The 19,885-nt window shown below is 34.2% G+C and overlaps 2 protein-coding genes across 2 annotated transcripts in view; one reads left to right on the top strand and one right to left on the bottom strand.

Moving 5' to 3' along the window:
• Nucleotides 1-2,610, top strand: part of myo6b (myosin VIb) — a 33,464-nt gene extending 30,854 nt beyond the window's left edge. The window contains exon 32 of the mRNA XM_060880010.1: nucleotides 1,251-2,610. Coding sequence (XP_060735993.1) covers nucleotides 1,251-1,450 — 200 coding nt within the window. The 3' untranslated portion in view covers nucleotides 1,451-2,610. The remainder of the gene's footprint in view (nucleotides 1-1,250) is intronic.
• Nucleotides 2,608-19,284, bottom strand: impg1b (interphotoreceptor matrix proteoglycan 1b). The gene is given in 17 exon segments (XM_060880011.1): nucleotides 2,608-3,045; nucleotides 4,233-4,316; nucleotides 5,262-5,445; nucleotides 5,566-5,751; nucleotides 6,879-7,089; nucleotides 7,186-7,396; nucleotides 11,123-11,209; nucleotides 11,664-12,387; nucleotides 12,559-13,056; nucleotides 13,761-13,819; nucleotides 14,300-14,428; nucleotides 14,524-14,567; nucleotides 14,664-14,695; nucleotides 15,890-15,918; nucleotides 16,017-16,183; nucleotides 16,586-16,807; nucleotides 19,218-19,284. Coding segments are annotated over 17 exon segments (3,000 nt in total). The 3' UTR covers nucleotides 2,608-2,979.
• Between the last annotated feature and the right edge of the window lie 601 nt (nucleotides 19,285-19,885).

Genomic DNA, 19,885 nt, shown 5'->3' on the forward strand with positions numbered 1-19,885 from the left:
CCATACACTTACCAGTCATACTATTTAAAGTAAAGGGATATCTTGTTACAGTGGCACTTGTATTAATATATATTAATCAGAAAGTCAACAGTCAGTACTTAATGTCATGCATTTGCAGCGTGGTGGTGTTTTGCCTAATACTGAACTACATAAATGAAACTTCAAGACAGTTTTTCAACCCATTATTATCCATGTTGACAATAATTCTGGAGCTGTCTGTATCATTAAAGATTAGCAATAAAAGGCTTAGGATGAGGTAGACATGGAATAGTATCTAATGTAATGCATATTGTCTCATTTATGCAGTTGTATCCAATTTTAAAACAGGAACAATTTTATTAAAACTAATTTTTGGCAACTTATGCTTTCTATAAAGTTTTTGGGGTATTTATTAAAGAGCTGTGTTTTTGTTTTTGCAATGATTACCCAAATGCACAAACCCTGTGGAAAAAGAACTCTGAAAGGATGATGTACACAAATTAAGAGCTTAATTTACATATAACTCAGACTGAAAATTTGTGGAAGGGCTCTACAAACCTGTTTTGTGTGAGTCTTTATTAATGGCACTGCACACACTGATTGCAGTTAGCCTTAGAGTTATATAACAAATAAGTTTTGAGTGAATGGGAAGCATGTATGTTGTGTATGATGATCACATAGAACATCTCTGAAAGTATTGGAGTGGCAAGGCCAATTTCTTTTTATCTTTATTATTTGCTAAACACTGAAGCCATGTACATGAGATGATAGCTGAGAATTTAAGATGTTTACTAAATGTGTTAATCTACATACAACCCTGCATTTTGGTGGTAGGCCAAAGGAACACGGCTTAAAGTAAATTAAAGTAGACATGTCACCAGTCTGCTTGACCCATGCGTGCATGTTTTGTGTCATGAGCAGGTTCTTCATTTTAACTAATTGATAGAGGTTAATCTATGTTCCAGAACTTTTGTGGCTCATCCCTCTATTTCTTTGTGAATTCCAGTCTGGTTTCTGATTCTTACTGCTACGAGTTGTTGTGGTTTGTGTGGTAAAACATATGGTGCAACTTTATAATACTGGTGTATACGTACCTTAAAAGAGGTTAACATCTAATTCTAAATTTAAGTTGGATCGGTTGTAAAATGCTTGAATATGCCATTAATGAGGTATACATAGTGATAAATAGTGAATAAATTGTAATAGTGAATAAATTGTACTTTTTTTTATAGAACAAGTGTACAAAAATGTGTTATGTGCTGTGTTGTTAGGAAAGGATGATATGGAGATGTGTGAGCTGAGTCTGGAGGAGACAGGTCTGACACGGAAACGTGGAGCAGAGATTCTACCTCGACAGTTTGAGGAGATTTGGGAGCGCTGCGGGGGGATCCAGTATCTAAGGAACGCCATCGAGAGCAAGCAGGCTCGGCCCACCTATGCCACAGCAATGCTCCAGAACCTGCTCAAATGAAGAGCAGCTTCAGTCCTTTGTAGCTCTCTATCAGTCCTTACTGTGTATACAGACAAATTAGTGCACCAGATCTTAATCACAAGGACCAGCACCTCTCTGTCTCACTGAGTATCTACATGCTCATGTATGTAATGAGTTTATGACCAATGTAGATTTTTTTTTTGAGTTGATATCCATTCTGTCAAATCAGTTCTTTTGGGTTGGTATGAATTTTGCTGTGATAATTAGCATTTTTGATGCATGTTCAAATGTGCAAATATGAGCTGTGCAATGCCTTAAAGTTTTGTCTATTATTTTAAGGGCTATTTTGCTGGTTACTGAGTTTGATCTTTTTCATTTACTTTACTTATTTACATCATCACTGTGTCTTTTCCATTGTTATTGTTAAAAATTGTGGGTGTTATAATTTTACTCTGTTCACTTCTTTAGTAAAGTATTGTGCTTGCAAATCTTTTCATTCCTGGAGTAGATTTTCAGTACATTCATTTTGTACATCATTGTTAATATTACTGTAATATCAAACCAAGACCTTTTTCACACTGGGGAATTTCACAGACAACTCCTGAGCTCTTCGAAGGAAAGAACAAGAAAAATATAGTGCTTTACATGTTAGAGTGCTTTTATTAAAAGCGTTTTATTGGATGTTAGAAATAATTCCAGTATGCTTCAGGTCATTTTTTGAGATGTTAAGATATTATTCTTAATACAAATCAAAATATTGCCGCTGTTGATAGGACAACAATAACACATCACTGCTGTTGATAGGACAACAATAACACATTTATTAATGTGAAAATTAATAAACACTTTAGAATGTTAAAAAGATGTGTAACTTATTGGTATTTAAAGAACTATTGCTTGTAAATTCAGTCTGACGTGTGTCCTCTAACAGCATATCTTCAGTGACTCAATAGACGTAAAATACTTTTACTAGTTTGATTTTTTTTTTGGATTTGAATAAATCCGTACAAAAATGTTAGTACAGTCTGTATATATTTTACACCTGTTGGTTGGGTGATATTAAGAAAAAAAAACAAGTTAAATAAACCAAAAGTCAGATCTGTAACCCGAGCAATTAACTGGAATGGAAGCCCAGTTTTTTAATTTTTATTTTTGTTTCATTGTCTGTAAAAGTGAATAATAAAATTAAATAATCCTCATCCTGTGTGTTGTGGTCTTGAGATCAACACACTAACAATTGGTGAGAAACATTTATACATGCAAAGCTAGACTTTTTTCCTATATAAGTTTATGAGATCTAAGATCTAAAAATTTCAGTAGAAGCTAAAATGACATTGAACATTGTTGGGACATTGTTTGGACTCTGGAGATATATTTAGTGTCTGAACAATAAAGTATTAATAGCAATAACGATGCCAAATGTATCTATTTGTAAATAAATACCTCACTGTGAGGGGAAAAAGCGCCTTTAAAAAGGGTACATATCATATTATATGTCTAAACAATGCTTTCTTGACATTTGTTACCAGTTTCAGCACAGACGCTATGACTGGCTAAAAAAATAACAGTCATAACACAGTCACCTCAAACCCATCACTGTCAGATCCTCTGTGTTCATTATACAGGCTCCATGTCTGGAAAAAAAGATTGAGAATGACATTATAACAATGCATGTTTTTTTATGAATTGAAATGTAACATTCAACATTGTTGTCATCGAGACACAATATATTATACAACTCAGTCACTGTACTTTTACAGTTAGGAGAACTTTTATCTGATGTCCTTGAAATTATCCGCATTTGTCTTGTATTTACAGCTTTTCCAACTTTTTTATTTGTTACTATAACACCTTACATTGTATTCATACAGAAAGGCAGTTTTCAGAATTCCTCCTCATTAAGTCAGGATCTCTTCTATTCCATGTTCAGCATGTGGATTCAAATCAACATAGCTGTGGATTCCAATGACCAATGCTAAACCAAGGAGCACTTTTTTCTTTTTAAATGAGATATACTGTCTATACAGTTAGCTGGCATTTATCTATTCATTTTAATAAAATGAAAGCTTTTAATTAGGGATTTATCAGTGATTAGAAATCTGAGAAATAAGAACAATGTGTGCTTCTCGAACGGAGGTTGAATATCATGAATTGAGAGAGCAAAGAACTGTAGGTGAGTAGAAAGAAGTGAGGTGAGCATGCAGGGAAGCTTCCATACATAAGACCACTTCTCTCTAATGAGCAGTGAAGAGAAGAGCAGAGAAGAAGTGACCTTCGTTTGCTCCCTTTCACCACAGCTAACCCACTACTTGAGTTGAATTTTTTTTTTTTATCAGGATGATCAGAACAAGAAAATGTTTTAATAATTCCAGCACAGGTAATATAGTTAATACCCGCTAACGTATTTATGATTAATATTATATAAAGGCCGAGTCCCACACGGCTTTCTACTTCCAATCTAAGTGTTATTTAGACTTTCTAATAACCCTATGTACTGCATTATACAGAGCTGCTGACATGACATGGTTTATGTGGCCATGATTTTATATATGTACTCATAATCCCTAGTGAGTATACATACAAGAACAACTCAAGGTGGCAGTTCATCAGAACACCAAATGGAAAAAATTGTGTTAGTGGCATTCCTTTGTGCAGCTGTTCACTGTTGCTAAACAGCTGAACAATTGCTGGTCCATATTTTAAGTGTTTATCACTAGTGTACTGTCATCCTGAGCAACTCTCATCAGCATGGAAACCTTTTCTCTGCCATTTTGTCTGAAATATTCATTGGTAATTCCATGGTTTGTTACTGGGAGCTTACCTGAACATGTGGAATACAGTGGTGGAATCCAACTATTTCTGATACTAACTTTTCTGACCTTGTTGTGTAGAGTTGCCTGGGAATCTGTGAAAATAATCATAGGCTGCCATGATTACACATTTACAGAATATGTATTAATAGGCAAGATGGAAAGTAATTGTACAGGCTACTAAAACAAGAAACGAGTCTAGACAGACATGACATGCTGCAAAATGGCTGTTAACAATCATTTGTAGACGTAAGTTACAGATATAAATGGAAACAAAGATGCAATACAGTGCACTTGATAATTATTATGGTACTTCATATTATGACAAAATTAAGGTTTTGATAGTTTTAACATTTGAGTTCATTAAGGGCAATGATTTTAATGCAAAAAATAAAGATAATGTTAAACATGCATTAATATCCATCCTTGTATCTGACTGTGCTCATAATGTCTCTAAATTTAATGGTGAGGATACACTGTTTCCTTACATTAGACTCTCTTCAGATAACCAAGGACACACAACAACTGGTAATATTTCATTTCCTGTTCATTCTGCTTCAAATAATTAACCTCCTACAAACATCCGTATATGTAATAAGCTCACTTTGCAGTCAGAAATGCTCACTTGCTGCGCTGTCAGTGCTTAAACAAGAATATAACCTGTCTGAGAATTTTTTTAAAGCATGTGCTTCTATAAGTTCTGAGAACTTGCACTACATATCAAAATATTTATCTTCCACCTATCAGTCTACAGGCATTTCTGTCTTTAAATGACTTACTCGTTTACACTAATCTGCATTAAAGTGAGATATTATTCAATATTATACATCTATACCAAATAGCAACCATTCTGGTTATAATACATTAACTACAATAAGGATTGTATGATGTGAACACCAGCATTACTACAATTTGAAATTTTTGCACTTGGTTAGTTCATTTAAGATAAAGAAAAAAGCAATAATTAGTGCATCTTGTGTATTGTTTAGTTGAAAGGTCAAGTTATCGAGTTAAGACATTTTTGGCACTTTGCACTTTACCTCAATGCTAAGTTGCATGTTTTCTAATGAGTAAAATGAGCCTTGGTCAGAGGGTTCAGCTGACCCCGAGTCAGTGATTGTGGGATAGCTGATGCTAGACACGTGAGTCAAGATACCATCATCATTCTCAAAGACTGGATTCACTCTCATAATTCCCTCCATAGAGAGGTGAGAATGTGAATGCCTGTAATACACCAAAGAAATTTAACACCAAAAAATCAGAACAGGGACAGGCTGCACCAGTGCAATAAATAATTATAGATAGTCAGACAGACAGACAGACAGGCAGACAGACAGGTCTTACACGAGTGCCACTGTCTTCCTTGTCTGTATACAACTCCTGTTGATAAACACTAACAGGCCTATTACAGCACACACCACTGTGAGACTTCCCATCAGACAGAGTACAAATATCACTGGGCCAATTGGCACAGACACCAGCTCACTGCAGTGCTCGCCATCATAGTACCAATATTTACCTGAAGGACATCTAGAAACAGAGATTGTGTTAAACATGTTAGAGTAAAACAAGTAAAGAGTAACAAAAAACTACATTCAGTAATAAGGTTTCTTATTAGTCAAGTCAAATCAAGAAGCATTTATTGTCATTTTAAGGATATATAGCTGTTGCAGTACACAGTGAAATGAGACAGAGTTTCTCTAGGACTGTGGTGCTACATACTGTAAAACAAAGTTAGAGCTAAGGACTTAGTAAGTAATCCTAGCTACATAAAATGTGTCCGTGCAACCTGGTGCAAACAGTGCAAGACAAAAGACTGTGCAGGACAATTAGTAATGTCACTGCTGCTCATGAATGGAGGTGGGGAGCTATAAACCTTACTCAGGTAAAAGTACTACTACTAAAAAAAGTAATAATCCAAAAACACAAGTAATCACAAGTTCTCATCCAAATCTTGTCATAACAATAGTAGAGAAAAATACTTAAATAGAGCAGAATGTAAATTTCAGAAAAAGCAGTAATCAGATTAAACATAAAAAAGACCCAAAATAAAAGAAGTCATATAATTACAATGTATTTCCTCTTTAATTGAAAGAACAATGTAAATTTGAACATCTAAAGCCAATAAATTCAAACTGGATTTTTAGTTTTATTTTAAAACTTAATACTTAAACTGACACTGTGAGGCTGAATTCCCAGTTGTTTTCTATTCACTACACATTATCTCTGCTACAGAAAGTATGATATATTCGTATTCTTAAACATATCTAACTAGTCCACTATAAATTTTTTGTTGGGTTTTTCAAATACCCTTGTCGAATGAACATATAACTTAATAAACATTTACATGCAACAAATAACTACATTTTCCAGGCTTAATTTCAAGTGGCTTTATTATAGGCCATGAAATTAGAGGACAATCTTGTCGAAAAACACATGAATAAACTGATTACTGCTGAACAGTACTGGATTTCACTGTGACTCTAAATGTACTCTATCGTGATCTGTTGTGATATTTTATCAAATAGTAACTACTACATTGTCACCACTCAGCTTCAACCCGGTTGCCTAGATCTACTTCACACAGTAAATAAATATATTATTTTTAAAAAGCATCTTCTTAGAGCCTTCAGAGCTTTTTTGAGGTTTTGAGGTACCTGCAGCTGGCTCCATGTCCTGGTATGTTCTCACATAGTCCCCCATTGAGGCAATAATTGGGCTGGAGGTTGCAGATGCTCTGACAGTGTAGACCATCCACTGTGCTGTAGCCTGGATCACACAAACACTCAGCCTCTTTGTTTAGCATGTTCACCACACAGTGAGAAAACTCATTACAGTTCATGTACTTGCATGGATCAACATGATCAGCTGGAGAGGACAAAGAAGGTGGATCATTGTTGTTGTACTAATATCACATAGCCATTTAAGATTTATTGGTAACACAGAGATCCTCAACCTCCTTACCTGAATGACTGTCAGTTTCACGATCCTTTTTCTTTGAGGCAGCATTACTAGTCATCAAATTGTCAAGAATGCAATGCACAGGCTTGGTGAGATTATCCTCCACTGGTTTGGATAACTTCATCTTTTTGTTTACTACCACACTGCCATTTCGGAAGTTGAGGATATGTAGCTCCTTAAATCCAATCAGATCGGATTGTAGAAATTGGAGCAGCTGAAGAATGGACATAGCAAATCCATCAGCAGGATCATGAATCAATTGTATATACACTCAAATATACTTTAATTTTTCTAAAATGGCAACAAATACTCATTCTTTGGTTTTTCTATGAGCTAAATAGAAGTTAATTATAATCTGACTGACTAGTAATTTCATGCTTGGAGATAAAGTGTTATTTTTTTGTCAGTTGGTACGAAAACCTCTAAGCAATTATTGTAGGTGTTTGCATTTGATTAGTACTTCTGCATCATTCTGTCTACAGCTCTCTTGAGTTAAAATGAGTTGTTGGAGAGAGGATGAAATTACACCTGTGCAAATGAGTTTGCATTCTCGCCCAAAGGGAGCTAGGGACACATTTTAGCTTTTGTACATTTGAGACCTATTGTTTCTCAAATAGAAATGTTTATGTCTATATTATAGGCTGGCATTTTAATGTTAAATGCTCACCATATACTGTATATCACTTACTTACCACTGATTCTGTATCGGGGCTAAAAGAAATATTCTTATATACTTATATGAAAGTACAATATTACATTAAAATAGTAAAAACAATGTAATTTTGATTAGGTTTAAATCATTTTCTGTTTTATTCATTAATTTTAGATTGATAAGGTGATCTATCTATCTATCTATCTATCTATCTATCTATCTATCTATCTATCTATCTATCTATCTATCTATCTATCTATCCATCTATCTATCTATCATTTCTTTTTTATAACCTTATGCCATTTTGTTTAAACATCATTTACTCTCTATAAGGTGTTTGATCAAATGTACAACTATGTAATTTAATAAAATAATAAACTACTACTAATTTTTCATTATACCATATATACACGATTACCTAGAATTTGACTGCAGCTGAGGCAATAATATTAGCTACGGGGATCAATGGTAATCTACTCTTTCAATAGCAAAGCAAACATGCTAACTTTAAATACTGCCAATATTAGCAAATTAGCTAAACCTACCTCAGTATGCTTTTCAAATAAAATGAGTTCATGCTCATGCAGGCAAAGGAGACACTTCATTTTAAAACATTTATATGAGGTATAGTGAGGGGTACTCATCCTTAATATGCCTTATTCATATTCTGACACAAACAAATATCTATAGCATTGATTTATTATAGTTTTTCCAAAATTGCTAAACATGATTTCTTGCTTTAACCTGAAATGTAAATTTAAATGTGTATAGCATATATGTATATAGCATATAGTCATGGACTGAAAGAAGAAGAGACCTACATCATGTGTAATGAATAGCTTGAATGTCTAATAATGTAAGGAGATACAAGCTTGTTTATTCTTAGAATTGTACTGTAATTACATAACGGTAAGTTGTCCTTAATAACAATACTCAGGTAAATTATAAATATCCCAACATAATATGATTATACAGTTGTAATCAAGAACAATTGAATACAATTATTTCTGCCCCTGTTTGCAGTGTGATTAGTCAATGTAAATGTTAGTGATTCACAGATATTGAGGAAGAACAGAGAATGGCGATTGCTTCGCAGTTAGAAAAGAGAAGATAGAAGATGTAAGAAGTTGCAAGTTCTAAGAAATGAAGAATAGAAACAGTGATATCAAATCGCTGTCTCTGTATTGTTCATCAAATCTTTGCAAGTAAACTATTATAATCTTTATTTTAATTTATTATTTATATTTTTACTTAATGATAATAGGCTACAGAATAAACCAATAATTACCAATCGGTGAGAAACAAATGTGGGGATTTATGTATTACCATGCAATGCAATTTTGTTCAGTATAAACAAATACACTGTAGGCAATGATACTTATGGATATCAACGTTAGAATACCACATCATTTGCATTTCATATAGTCAGCCTTATTCTTCACACATCAGTAACCAAAACATGATACAGTGCTGCTACTTTGCTAACCCTCTGAATAAGGAAAGTTTTTCTACATGTTGTCACACCGGGAGGAGAAAGACAGACCCAGATACAGGATAGCTTCAACTGAACAGGGTTTAATAAATAATACAGAACAGGTACAAAGACAAAAACTAAACAGGACAAAGGACGAGGGTACACTGATGTTACATTGACAATACACTGACGATGATTAAATAGACAGGACAATGAACACATACAGGAAGGGAACAGGTGTGCAGAGACGGTTAGGAGTAAACAAGGGCGGGGCAGACATGTGGCACGGAACATAAACAGAAGCACATGGACAAAAGTCTCGGCTGAGTCCTGACACATGTACAGAGTGTAGATGAAATGAATTTACTAAAAATTTAATGTCAAATTATGTACTTTTTCATGCATTCTTCCTTTTCCTGAAACCCTACCCCTAACCTCTTTAATCAACAAAAAATTTTGGTTTATAACTCAAGAGACTGTTGTGTGTAACATTAGCAGTTCAGTAAGTTGATAAAATACTCAAACCAGCACATTTGATACCACCAACAACAAAAGACGCTGAACGAAAGTGAACAGCAAAATGAACGTTTCTTCATTCTGATGTTTGAAGACCTGTATCCATATAATTTTATTTGCATTATGCTGCCGCCACTAGATTAACTGATGAGACAATGGAATGAATGTGCATGTGTACAGGTGTTCTTTATAAGTGGATTGTGAGAGCATGTTTCATTTTGGTGAGACAGACCAATCAATAGCAGCACCATATTTATGTTGAGTTCGATGACATAAAATAATTAAAAAACATCAAGTATGGATTTCTTAAAAAATGCCAGCACAATGCAGCAGTTAGTTGTACTGTATGAGTAAACAAGGTTAAAACTTTTAACAGGTTAAAACATTTTTGACAACATGTATTTTTATTTTATGAAGAATGTTATACAGGAATCAGTACCTTAAAGTCATAGATGAATTTGTATCATAAAGCAGCCTATTTAGCCAATTCAGTTATTACATGGAGTGTGTGTAGTTAGACAAAATGAATAGTTGAAGTAAAGTGAGTTTGAAACTGCTGAGGAATTTAAGGTAAGTTAAAGCATGTTATAGCTACTTGCTAGGTGTTATTACTGTTTACAATACAATTGCACTATTTTGTATTGTTTACCTTGTCTTTAACTTGATTATTTGGACTTAACTTGAACTCTGACTTTTGTTAATTATGAATTAACAGGAGGATTTACAGGAGGTGAATGAACTTTCATAAAATACATGTTTCTAATGCAAATACATCATTATCAAAAAAAGACAAAGTACTATTTTTTGAAACTGTGAGTTTTTGGCACTATAACAGACTTTAATTATAATTTTTATTTATGATTTATAAGAAAACATTGCACTCATGATCAAAATGTCATTAGCTAAATTAGTTTTTCCTCTGCTCTAGTTTTGGTCCAACCATTGGCTTTCTGTTATGCTCTTTATCATATTTTCATGAAATAAACAACTGTACTACACTTTGATCAAAATTTGATGGATGGAATCTCAAAAGATGAAACAATGAAAGTCTTTGCTTGAATACAATATACAATATAGAGACACACAACTAAAAAGCACCTGCTTGAAATAAGGTATGTATTTTTTTTAGGTTGTTGTTACATTATTGTTTGTTGTTTAACCATTTATACTTTATTGGCTTTTATTAATGGTAACAAATCAACAGTTCAGTCCAGTTAGTTAGTTAGTCTTAAGGTTAGGTTACTTTCAATTGTTAGCAACAGTGAATATGAGATAAATGACTCAAAGTTTACTGATACCGGTATTGAAGCTAATGTCCGCTGTTCCTTATTTTTTTTACTGGAAGACTCTGTGTCTGGCAGGTTACTGGACTCAGAAGATTGTCTCTAAAAAAAAGGTGATAATAATCAATGTACAGTAATCTTTTCAGAAATGTATGCTTCTGGACCTAATCTGGAAGGTTTGTTTGTTCTATTTAATTATCTGATCTTCAATTATCCGTTCTTTTAAACTCATAGCTACAGTAGCTTGTGTGTTTGAGGATATAGATACAGTGTATGTGACAACACAATAGCAACAATCTGAAGGTCTGTCCTTTTTCCATTTTTTTTTTCCAGCTATAACTACAGTAATTAGGTAACATTAGTTAAAGTATTAACACAAAACAATCCAGATCTTAAAAAAGAAAGACAGAAATGATTTAAGAGCAATGTAATTTTAAATCTATAATCTTTTAATGCCCACTGACAAAATAAATACACAGTAAGCAATCATGAAAACCTGAAACTATATAGGTAAGTTCTAAAGACAATAAACACTGAAAAAAGTGAGACTACCTACTAGTTCAAGGAATGTATCCTCCAGGGACTTGTATCCAGGTGAGCTACTATTTAAGAGATCCTCTGAAAAGATCAGGTTGGTAATCTGTAGAGTAAAAAACACCCCGACATCTTTGTCTAGAGAAGGGGCTGAGGATTGTGAAATGTCCGTCTCAGATGGCAAACCTTTAATAAAGGCCTCCTTGTCACATACTTTAGCCTGATGAGAAGAAAAGGTTTGGATAGGCTGTTCTTTCTTATTGAGGAGATTTCCGGGAAGTTCTGAGGGCAAAGATGCATGAGGTATGTCTACAGAAGATAGAGTTTTTGGAATTGAGGCAGAATGCATATGCTGGATGGTACCTTCAGTCCTGGGTATTAAAGAGAGCCTTATTAACTCTATAGGTTGATTTGTACTAGGTACCTCTGAACTCTCTGTAAAACTGCTGGCTTCAGGAGTTTCAGAAATGCCATCCATAGTCACTGTGTCATTGCCTGCTGTGCCCTCTGCTTTAGGCATCTCAGTTGGGGTAAAGTATGGCATAGATGATATTTCCTCTTTAAATAAAGCATCTGATACACCCACTTCACTCTCTGAATACTGATTTGAAGTAGATGCTCTTACATCTTTCATGGAGTTCAAGTTTAGTTTAGTGGGCATGGCAGCAATTTCATTTCCAAGAGCTTGTTCCACTTCAGACACCTTTGATAGGGAGTCCAAAGAAGTGTTCTTATATGCTTCAAAACAAAGCAATAATATAAGAAAGTGGCTATTAACATACATAAGATTGTGTACAGTGAATATCTTGAAAAAAGTTTGCATGTAATAAATGGTTTGATTTGTTTACACACAGGCTGTGCCCCGTAAGTTCCATTGTAGTTTTATTTTAGACATAAACAAGTCATTAAATTCAGCCTTAGTGATTAGATTTTGTTCAGCTTAATTTAGCTTGGGGCCACCACTCGGTTCAGGTGGAGATGACCTTGTAATGTTCACCAATGTAGTTACAGTAGGCAAATACTCACTTGTTTCCTGTGTAGGAAATGTGCTCTCTATTCCCTCCTCATCCCTCCCTTGAGTTCCATTAGGAGCTGCCTCTTCCTCTGAGATGTTAATTGACTCTGTAGTGTCCTCAGAGTTGGCCAATGTCGCTTGTGTACTAATAACCCTAGGTAGATGTCTTGGTCTGTCCACTGGTAGGTCTTTTAAATGATTTTGTTTAGTTGTTTCAAAGCTGAGAGAACGAATATACAAAGGCAGGGCTGGATCCTCCCTCAGGGCCTTTAATATCATATCCTTGAGGGCTATTTCTGTGTTAGATTCTGTCCCTTTGGTTCCTATTCTTGTAGAGTCTACTTCTGTTTCAAACACCATGGCATAGTGCACTGCAATACTTTCAGGGCTCCGCATTTGTCTAAGGGGGAAATTGATTAATTTAATCATTTCTTAATTCATCTTTAGTACTGTTATTATTCACACCATAGTTATTATATTACATACGTACACCTCTATTTTATAGTTGCCACAAGAAATCATCAGAAAATGTAGATTGCTAAGTTCTTCTGGCTATGAAGAAGGTGAATATTACAAATTTGTTAGCAAAAAAGACTGAAAACAGTTATGAAGGCAAGGACAGATATTACTGGAGTAAATATAAACACTATGTGAAATTTAAAAAAGGAACTGCTTTTAGACTAAAATTTTTTCTTCTCTTAATATCTTAATATATTCTAATTTCAGGAGCATCTGCAAAATGTTTTATTGCTATAAAATTTTCTTCTTCATTTTTTAAATGTTGTCATTACAGAATGTGTTTGCACTTGACTGTATATTTATAATAGTAACAACTTAGACTGGACTATAACCATGTACATATTACAAATTTCTTTACTGCCGTTTAAACAGTGGCTAATACAGAGTTAGCATGTGGTTCATAATAACAATAATTGAATTAGCTCATTTATCATTTTATTAAGATTGCATAATTAGAGCTCAGGGCTTCAGAATTCAAATTGCTCTGTACTTACATATTTAACAGAAAGAGAAAGAAAAGGGAATCAAAAGCGCAATTTTCATGTTTAAATTCTGGATGAGTTCAAACTCAAAAAACCTACTCACTGAATTCCCAGCAGTTGAATTTCCTTAAACCCAGCAAGATTTTTGAATGTTTGCAGCATCTGCAAGAGTACAAACACAACTTGAACACAAAAGTATTATAGCATAGCCATAACCATAAGTGAGCATAGATACTATTACATTCCATTACATAGAATCGCTTATAAAGTGTTCTTTTTCACTGTCTGGAACAGAATTTGATGTTATGACTGGATTATACTGGATTATTTATTTCTACAAATCCCTAGTTGATATTTCCCAGCAGGTTAGTGACCTCTTTACTGAGAGCTCCTTTCCAGCTCCAAGCTTGTTTTGGATTTAGTAATACGTACCATACCCTTGCAACCACAATAATAAATCACGTGTATTAGCTATTAACCCATAAACACTGTAAAATGTGCTTGACAGAAATAAAGGATGTTGAATTATGAACCAATTACTGTAAAATAAAAGAGATGTTGGAGGAAGTTATCTGTGAAAAACACAACTCACTGTTTGAGACACAGCACATGGATGCAAAAAAGCTAAATGTTTGACCTTACCTGTTCATGAAGACTGTGGGAGGCATCATGATATTGCACATAGCCAGGGTCTCTCTGTAGCTGAATATATTCTGGGTCCTTCACAGTCACACTGAACTCTATTATGTGCTGCACAGCTGAAACCTTGGTCTTCAGGCAATCAAAAATCAGGCTACAGTTTGTTTAAAATGTATGCTAACCAGTGTTTAAACTACATACAAAAATAAATACAATGGTGTTCATACCTTTTCTGAATCCATGGCAAATTTTCCCTCAGGAGTTTTTGAACCTGAAATTTCCATGTATATCATTTAAGTAATACCATCATCAGATATTAAATATCAGCAAATGTTCTATAAATAAGAGCATAATAATAAGAGCGTACATTTCTCATCCGCTACAGATGTGGTCTTGGCACTGAAAAAAAAAATCAACATGTTTGAAATCAAATCAACCACACACAAATTTAAATATATCTAATATTAATCTTGGATTTTGTATTCTATTAATCTTTATATTATTCTTTATAATAACCTTCTGTTCTATTTTTATGTTCTGTAAAGCTGCTTTGAGACAGCTTTAATTGTTAATTGTAAAAAGCGCTATACAAATAAACTTGAATTGAATTGAATTGAATGGTTATGAAAATACTAGAGAATTATGATTTCATTTTATTTGGTTCATTTGGACAAAAATAGATCCTAGATAGATTTTCTCAGATAATGAGAGACATACACTCTTTGTACCCTATGTTGTACAGTTTAGCACCTTTTCAAGGAAAGTGTTGGCTTTTTTTGTCCCCAAAATATATAAATTATTTAAATATTCATCTATGAATATTTAATCTGTGAATGCTTATGGTCAGAGAACCATGCAGGATCTAAACCTGAGATCAATTTCAAAATACTAATGAAATTGAATGGCGGACTTGCTGTTTTTTCTTTTTTTTTGGGGTTAGTAGAACGACATACACACAATCTCCCCATCCCTTTCCAAATCTGGCTACACTGTTAGCATAACCTTAACCATAACTGTTCTGTTACTGTAAACGATAATTTATTATGTGTTATTTTTTTGGTAGGCAGACTGTTTAGAAAATAATTGGAAGTTCTGACTGGATTATAATTTTTTCTTCAAATCCCTATGCCTATTTCCCAGATGGTTGTTGACCTCTTTACAGTGAACTCCTTTCCAGCTCCAACCCTGTTTTGAATTTAGTAATATCATGGCCTTGTTGTTACAAAAACAATCACAAGTGTTAGCTATTAACCTATAAATGCTGTAAAATGTGTTTGCCTTTTGTCTTTTTTTTGGGTTAGTAGAACACCCAACACAATCTCCCAACACATTTTCACATTTGGCTACACCTGTTACTCTTATTAATGATCTGGTTTAATGAACATGCTAAGCACTTTATTATAGAATTTGCACCAATTTTTCTTTTAAATATGTAGTGTCATCATTTTATACAGAACAAGTGAGCGTCTGATATATATATATATATATATATATATATATATATATATATATATATATATATATATATATATATATATATATATATATATGATAAAGATATAGATATAATATATATAAATATAGGATACTTACTGCTCTTGGTCATTTTGTATGCTCAATCTCTGCGCATAACACAAAAAAATTATTCCAATAAATATTTATGTTTTTGATTTGAAATATTTTAAGTGTTAATGCGTGTTTGCTATCTGAATGTCCTCACTCTGGCCACTATGTCAAGGTGTTCCTGGGAGCTGCTGAAATTATGGGCCAAGTCCTCTACACACAATGAGTCTGTCTGGCAGGCATGTACCCACTGCTGGAACTCTGTCATGTCCGGTACTCTGTCCAGGAAAATTTGGAAGGCTTCCCACACAACATCCTGGCAGACTGTGATATGCATTTAATAATATTAAGACATGGCAAAAAACACTTTGATAATATTCGTGTGAGTTTTGTGTATTTGCTTAATAATATCATTTACAATAATTAACTTCCCTTTGTTATTCTCCAGCATTTGTTTCTTACTCTATACTAAACTCTGACCCAAAGGAATATAAAAAGATTTTAAAAGCAAAAAAGCGACAAAGATCAACTCATTAAAAATCTACTTTTAACTCTCTTGGTACTCAGTTGCTGTTTTGGCCTTGGTTAATGCAGCTTCCTGTCCCGGAAGGCTTCGGATGACAGGTACGGTAAATATGATTTATGAAGGGATGCTTTGCTGGAGACAAATTTAGCCCTAACTTTTGGTTCTGTCCCTCTCACAGCTTGCAAAATGTGATGTCCAACCTCTCAGTTTGTAGTATGATTTGTGTCTGGCGATGACCTCTGCCATGTTCTCCTGAGGACATGCTCTGACCCCCGTACTGAATAGTGGTGATCTCTTCACTCGAAGCCTATACAGGACAAGTGAATCTTGGACAGCTGACAGATGTCTGGTTGCTTGTGAGGCCTCATAAAAATTCTTGTATTTGACATTCCTGTTCCCTGATAAATGGTCCCTACTGACATCTAAAGACAAGAAAAAACTTTTTTCAATTCAGTTTAGTTCAAATTAATTTGCATATAGACACAGTTACAAAGCAGTTGTACAGAAATCTGCATACTGATTTATATGTAGATCCATAGTGTGCAATCCAGCGGCAACAGTGGTTAAGAAATACTCCCTGAGATGAAATTAAGAAGAAATCTTCAAAAAGAAAATAGACCTTTATTGACACCCGATAGTGAAATTATGATTCATTGCTTCTATAATTGTACACAATAAAGTCTAACAGTACTAAGTGTGTTCAGCTTAACTGTCATAGTTGTTACATGGTATAAATCTGTGCTTGGATTGGAAGTTGTTATAAAGAGATGGTTACTGGAGAGTAAAAATTCATTAGCAATAATGTAAGATGCTTAGAATGATATATGTACCATAAAGCAGAAGCATCCTTTTAGTTTATTGATTGATGACTGATCTGATTAGTAAGCAAATTGATGCCATTTAATTATAATTAGTGTTTTGTGCTTATACAGTTTTGCAGGAAAAATCATGTTAGCATAATAGACACTGCTCAGGAGAAAAACAATACAGCTACCTCATAGAAAACAGATTCTAACTTGTACCTTTTCTTGTTAATGCTTTTATTGAATAAATAGAATTAAAAAATAATAGAAATATGCTTAACAAATTAGGTCATAGCTTTATTTATTCTGTGACACAAAATCCATTCTTAGATCTCTTTCACCTCTCATAGAGGTGCCATATTGTGGAGTAACTAAAGGAACAGTTCATTCATTCAAAACTGGGTCTCTACAGTGTTGCATTATAATATCAGCTGCCAAACAGAAACAGAAACCTACTTAAAGCATTAAACCCTGCTTAGCAAAAAGCACCTTCAGATCTAAGCTTAGTAGCATTAGCGTGAGATCAGATACAGACATATTATTCTAAAATGTCATTTTGAAATTAGATTCACTACATAAGATCTCCTGACATTAAAGAACCTGAGAAATGTGAACTTTACTTTCATAAACCAGACCTTTTAAGCCAAGTGGAAGCCCTCTCCTCAAAGTCACTAAACAATTTTGCTTTCTAATGGCTAAGGCAGTATGCTTGTGAACATGGCAGTACCTTGTACAGTGTAAAGAAAAGAAAAAGAATTTCATGACACTCATTTATTTAATGGTGTAAATATGGACCCAGTCCCCACGTCTATGTTGATCATTTTTTATATATAAAACATAAACTTTATTAGATTTTTTTTTTTTGTTAAACAGAAAAGGAAAATCTGGGATTGCTATCTGAAAATTCTTATTATTCTGCCCTTGTTCCAGCCATGTATTCTGTAGTCTCTGCTCTGATGTAAATAATTGACATAAATGCATGTGATTGAATAAGCGCAAGTAGAGAATCAGTTACACAATCTATGGTTAATGTACTGGTTCACCAGTTGCAGACATACATTTCTATACATAGCTATATCAAATACACAATCAATTGTGGTACAAGTTCAATCCTGTCAGTTTTGTAGTTTTATGTAACTGAAACTTTACATATTTTAATTGAAAACCCTACTGTAGCCACTCTTGCATTAAATGTTCTTAATCCCTGGGAATGCTTTGAATGCCTCATACTACAGCTACAAGCCAGAAAAGATTAGCGTCTCACACAACTCCAAACAAATACTGTAGCCTATTGTTTTACTCTGCTAATGAATGGAATGCCCAAAAATAATGGCAGAACCATGTAGGCACAATATTTAACACATTCAGTATAGTTCCTACAATTTTAGCTGCTTACACGGTCTTATAAACCAAATGTTTAGTGTAAGGGCTACTGTCATTTAAATTGTTGTGTTCTGAAAAGTCTTCATTTCATTTCTTTTCTTCAAAAAACATTTCTCCATATTCTGAATATATATATATATCTATTCCTTAAACACCTGGCTTATTATTAAAATATTCATCCTCAGGCACATTATTCAGTAATGTTGAATATGAATTATTCGATACCTACAATGAGACTAATAGAAAAGATACTGTACGTAGTTAGGAGATGACAATATCTGGACTTGTCCTGGGGTCAACTTATTAAATTATCCATATGGCACAATTTTCACTATATGTGAGATAGAGTGTCTGTGAAAGGAGACAAAATTACAAAAATCACAACATGTAGAAAAATGTTTTACCTTGAATGAACACAAAAAAGAATGGAAGCGAAGCTATATGGTTGTAAACAGGAAGGATGATAACAGCATATGTACAGTAATAAATGGCTCAAAAACTCTATATCTATATGTAGCACTATATCTTTTATGGACTGGGAGCACAGTTCCCAGGCTTCTATTAAAGTTTGCGACAGGGTGCAAATAAACCAAGCAAACACCATTCTGCAAACAGCTTTACACCTTCCTCTTGACTGCTAGCTTACCTTTGATTCCACTGGCTTGGAGGGTAAACAAGAACAAGGTGATGAATAGACCACTTTTCAAGGCCATCGTGTAGGTCTCGATTTTCTTTTAGACTCAAAGCCAGTTATCGTTACAATGCAGGATGTTGTGACTTATTTTATATCCACAAAGTGCAAAATGAACGTTTCCACAAACATAGTGTCAAGGTTTTTCCATGGAAATTGTTGATTGAGGGAAAGTTGATCGAGGAGTGCAGATTCCTGTGTGAAGATTTGATCCTTGAGGGCATCAGCAATGTAAGTCCTAACCCGGTCTGTGTGTGAAAATAAATATTTGTGTGTAGAAGATTGATCAGAAGAAGTGAGAAGGTTAATACTGACTCTTGTTTGGTAGTCATGTGTACCATCCACTGTGTACCATCCACTTGATCCAAATTACATTAGCTTGCATGTGACAATCTTCATCTTCATCCTCTTAGTCAAGCAAAGCACTTTCATTCCTAACCAGACCAGTGCAAGCTCTCCTGCCTCTTTTGTATTGTCTGTCTTCCTCTTTCTTGCGTTTTGCTGTATGCCAAACTCTCAAACTCTCCTGCAGCTAAGAGGAGGTGAGATCTCTGTGTCATGTGACAGTGTGCTGTCTCTCTGATAGAGACTGGACATTATATGTGTGTGTGTGTGTGTGTGTG

Source organism: Tachysurus vachellii, chromosome 10 (assembly GCF_030014155.1).
Source record: "Tachysurus vachellii isolate PV-2020 chromosome 10, HZAU_Pvac_v1, whole genome shotgun sequence".
Taxonomy (NCBI): domain Eukaryota; kingdom Metazoa; phylum Chordata; class Actinopteri; order Siluriformes; family Bagridae; genus Tachysurus; species Tachysurus vachellii.